General features: G+C 38.7%; 1 protein-coding gene across 1 annotated transcript in view; it reads left to right on the top strand.

Moving 5' to 3' along the window:
• The window catches only part of LOC122254626 (putative neural-cadherin 2), a 124,505-nt gene that overhangs the window by 84,474 nt on the left and 35,031 nt on the right, over positions 1–5,000 (top strand). Inside the window, exons 15-17 of the mRNA XM_086553026.1 lie at positions 1,150–1,352; positions 1,939–2,105; positions 3,163–3,362. Coding sequence (XP_086409152.1) covers positions 1,150–1,352; positions 1,939–2,105; positions 3,163–3,362 — 570 coding nt within the window. The remainder of the gene's footprint in view (positions 1–1,149; positions 1,353–1,938; positions 2,106–3,162; positions 3,363–5,000) is intronic.

The raw sequence follows: 5,000 nt of genomic DNA, 5'->3' as shown, positions 1-5,000 counted from the left end.
TAGGAACAAATTTGTCACCCCTGTAGATAGTGCTACTTATTTTGCATCCAAGCACGTATATGACAAGCTAAATTACTTCAAGGTGAAAAGCATAGAGCGAGCCAAATAAAAAAGCTATCAATTCAATTCAGATTTTTTATCTTTAACATTAATCTTCCTATTGAAACGAAATTACACCATGGTGCATGGTGCTATATGGCTATAATTTCCCAGCCGCGTAATAACAAATGCAATTTTCATAGATAGATAGGCAGGTGAGTAAGTAGATGGGTAGAGAGGCATACATGCAGACATACATACCTACATACATACATGCAGACAGACAGACATGCAGACAGACAGACAAAGAGACAGACACTATGTATGTAGATGGGTAGATAGGTAGATAGTGTAGATATAGACAAGCAGACAGACAGATAAATAGATAGATAGATATAAATTGTAGCTAATTACAGATAAAGCTATGCATGAAAAAAAACTCAAAGACAAGCACACACACATATACAACACCTAAACGTTTGCCTTGCAAATGCAAGCATTAACCAAGGAAACAAAATATTCGTAAAATACGTTTGTTTCTCCCGGGCAAATAGCTTCACTGAACCTCAATTGTTTGCTTGGAGTGGTTCTGAAGCGAGCGAGATCCCTAAATCCTGCATTGATCCCTGGCGTAAAACCAATAACATTAAAGTCCCTTGCAAATAGACAAGTATCAATGCATGCGCGAAAATAACATGCAAGCACTAACGGTGGGATTGCCTGCACGTTCATGAATGCATGTTTGTTGTAGCACTCGGCGACGGGAAAGTTAAGATAGATGTTCGCCTCATTGGAAATACAGTGGTTTGAATGTCTGTTCCTGTATCCTGCCACTAAATAGATGTTACAGGATCGGTTTACATGGATACTTATTTCCTCTGTGGATTGTGTGTGCGGGATAAAATTCGGAATCTTTATGGTTCGTATAAGGATTATATTTTTCTATAGTTACTTTACCAAACCTCTTATTTCATATCATTGGGAGGATGGGAGACAGTTTAATTTGAAGTTATCGTTAGTTTTATGTGTTTTTTTATTTTCTATAAACTTGTATTGTACAATTTCAAAATCTCCAGTTGAATAAAACCCACAACCTCTTTTCCCTTCCAGAGGGAGACGAAGGGCGTGGCGTGGCCGTGGTGACGTCACTAGCGCCGCTGGACCGCGAAGTCGCCGCGACACGACTCCTGCCGCTGGTCGTCGGCGATGCCCGAGGACTCACAGCCACGACCACCATCACGCTCACGGTAGCAGACCTCAACGACAACCTCATGAGCTCCGCCGATAAGACAGTTACCGTCATTCGTCTGAGGGTAAGGGCTACCTCGTTTCTGTAGGAAGAAATAGCAACAAGACTAGGAAAGGAAGGGAGATTGAACCTGTATGAACGTGTGTCATGGAGGTTTTTAGGGTGTTGTTCTTAGTGCTTTTGTCAAGGTACTTTTTTTTTTTTTTTTTTTTTTTTTTTGCTGATTTATTGTCAGTGCACGGACCTACGCTCTTTTTTTGGGGATGACTATGAACATCTCGTCTTGTCATTGTCTGGATTCAAAAAGTACTGTTCTTATTTTATTATTCTTTTTTTTGTGTGTGTATAAGTTTCCCTACGTCAAGGGAATTACCTGCTGCTTATTGTAAACGGTTCCCTTCTCTTCCTATTCTCACCTCTCCCCCTGACATATCCAAATTCCCCTCTCGATCTCCTACGCTGTCCACACTTCATCATCCTTCCCCTTTCCTTATCCCAATCTGCCCCTTCCCCTTTCCCTATCCCTATCACCTCCTCCCCTTTCCCTATCCCAATCACCCCCTTCCCCATCCCTTTTCCCTCACCCATCCCTTCCTTCTCCTTTCCCTGTCCTCATCACCCCCTCCCCCTTCCCCCTCCCCCCAAAAAAGGGCGAGACGGAGGCCCTCCCGTTGGGTCGTGTGTACGTCGACGACCCCGACGACTGGGACGTGGGTGACAAGACGTGGTCGTGGCGCACCCACGAGAAACACCCGCTCTTCACCCTGGACGGTCGCACGGGGGAGCTCACCATGAGCGGCCATGCGAGGGACTCCACGTAAGTTGATTAATAATAAGTTGGGACTACTCTATTCTGAAGCTTGGATTTCTCTACTTAGGCCCCTGACTTGATATGGGTCGTATTGCAATCATATTCGCTCGGGTTTAGCTAACTTCAAAACGTCTTCGATAATGTCGGAACGATATGATACTATATAACAAATTTCCAAGACTATCATCGACTACTAATAGCCACCTACGGCGGGCCAAAAGGGCGATAATCCCCGACCTAAGCCTGGTTCCAGAGTCAGGTAAGGGCAGTGGAACCGCGGCTTTATCTGAATCCGGAATCAGACTCCGATTAGGGATTGTAGCTCTCTGGCCAGGCCTATGGAAACTAAGGGAGTCAGACCTAGAATGTTAATTGTTCCGATCTTGTATTTTTTACGGGTAATTTTAAACATATATATAGATTTATAAGTTCTAATGGTCTGAGATTTTTGTTCAGTTGCATTATGCAGTTGTAAGATGATAAGAATGTAGAATTGTATAAATGGAATGTTTGTTCTAATATATTTTTTTTACCTAAAATGTATCCATACTCAAACACTAAATAAGAAAAATAACCGCACATAGGCCAGTAAACCACCATACAATATTAGTCAAACGTACATAGCTTGTTATTTTTTTTTTAGTTTAAATTAAGAAAAAACGTGACTTACAGTGGCTTGGGGTTAATGTTGTTGTTTTTTTCGCTAAATTAATAGGCCAAGAAATTAGGGGAAAATGGAGTACATTCTGTCAAGCTTCATTCTAATAATTATGTTTTGAAGCTTGCCAAGGCTGGATAAAACCGAAGCTTTAAGTGATTAGTTATTTAGTTAAATGGATATAGTTAGATAGTTACATGGTTCGTTAAATAATAAATTTGTTAGGAAGGTTAATGCTTACTAGTTAGTTGGTTGATTTTGGTAGTTAATAAGGTTACTTTTGTATATAAATCGTTAGTTAAATGGTTCGTCGATCATTCAAATGATTGGTTAGCTAGCTAAATGTTTAGTTACTTACTAATTAAACTAGAAATCAAACCTGCACTATTTTCTCTCCCGTTCTAGATACTTCTTGCAGTTTTGGGTCAGTGACGTCACGCAGAGACAAGTGAACATTCCCGCCAACGTCACCGTCAGCGTCACGAGTCTCAGCCGTGACGTCATCAAGTGTGCTGTTCCAATCACCATCACAACCCACACGCCACAGGCTCTGATCGCCGAGGGACTGGTGGGTGTTTTGCAATCTATCTGTGCAACTGATCTTTGTCTTTGGCTATTATTATTATCATTATATTCTTTTGTCGACGATGGATGTATATAAAAAAAAATATATGTTAACATTTATTATATTTTGTATCTTTTTCTTTTTTGTGTTTGCTTCATGCGTGTATGTTATGATATTATTTATACTTAATGCTTGGTACTTGGAACTTTTCCTTATGCAAAACTGATTGAAATGATTACATTCTCATTTTTTTTCTTTTGTTGTTGTTCTCGTCATTCTTATTATCTTTTTTTTCGAATCATCATCACAGGTATCATAATCACTATTTTTACCATCATCGTCGTCATTATCTTCAATCATCATCAAATATCTTCATCATCTTCATCCTTATCACAATCATAATAATCATCATCATATTTATTACCATCATTACCATCATTTTTTTAATAATCACCTTCACCATCATCATTATCATTTTCATCACCAAAACCACCATTATCACCATTACTATCACCTCCTTTTCTGTTTCATCTTGTCCTTCTTCTCTTTCTTTTACCAATCATCATCTTCATTACCACTACCATAATTATCACCAGCGCCACCACCACCACCACCATCATCATCATCATCATCATCATCATCATCATCATCATCATCATCATCATCATCACCATCACCATCACCATATTATCGCTCTCCTTCCTCTCCTCCTCCACCTCCTCTTCCCTCCTCCTCCTCCTCTTCCACCCCCTCGTTCTTCCCTGTTTCTTAAGCTATTCATCTGTCATAAAACACACTGATACTTCCACACATGAGCTACGTTAGTGTCGACTGCTTGAATATATGCAGATATGTATCATTGTCATAGACTGTATCACATTTCATATTCCGAATTCATATTTGTTTTCAAGACGACTGTTATTGCATACTATAACGCATAGGGTGATTCGAAAATCAATTTATTGGCACTTTAATGTTTACACATGAATTGTGCATTCCTTGAAATGAATTCATGATACGCGTATATATACTACTACAATGTGCAGTATGATCGAACATGGTTTGAGATATAAGTTGAGCACCAAATTGTTCATGAACACTTGCTGATTATTGGTAATAAGCCGTTTGTTCTAGTAAGAAATGCACGCACGCCATAACTATGCGAAAAGTCGAGAACATTCTAATTGAAATTGCTAAATGCTACACTTAATGGGCGTCGTCATTTGCAGGCTAATGAAAGTGAATCTGATGCCATTGTTTTGGATTATGATTTCCTTATTTTTTTTCTATCATTTTTGGATATGTTTTTTCCTTCTTTATTTTGGATTAGCTTCGGGCATGTCTATTGAATTGTTATTTTTGGATGGGGTGATTTTTTTTTTTATTCTCCCTTCATTTCTGGATTGGCTTCGGGTATGTACGTTAGACTTTTATCCTTTTATCCTTGTCCTTCCTATGATCCTTAGTTTGATATCGTTTTTTTGATTCAATAATCTTTTTATTTATTTTTCATTTTTTTATAAAGTTATGTTTCCGGTTCATGCAGTGATTAAGGGAAACGAACAAGTGTTGTTGTTTTGAAATTAAATGTTATCAGTTTCATTGGTCGTTAGATCGAGTTATTGGGTAAATGAGATCTATGTTGTGATATTATTATTATTATTATCATTTCTGTCTC

Source organism: Penaeus japonicus, unplaced genomic scaffold (genome assembly GCF_977035675.1).
Source record: "Penaeus japonicus unplaced genomic scaffold, GWHDUDI00000001_assembly GWHDUDI00000027, whole genome shotgun sequence".
NCBI classification, from domain to species: Eukaryota; Metazoa; Arthropoda; class Malacostraca; order Decapoda; family Penaeidae; genus Penaeus; species Penaeus japonicus.
This window is presented reverse-complemented; position numbering and strand designations above follow the sequence as displayed.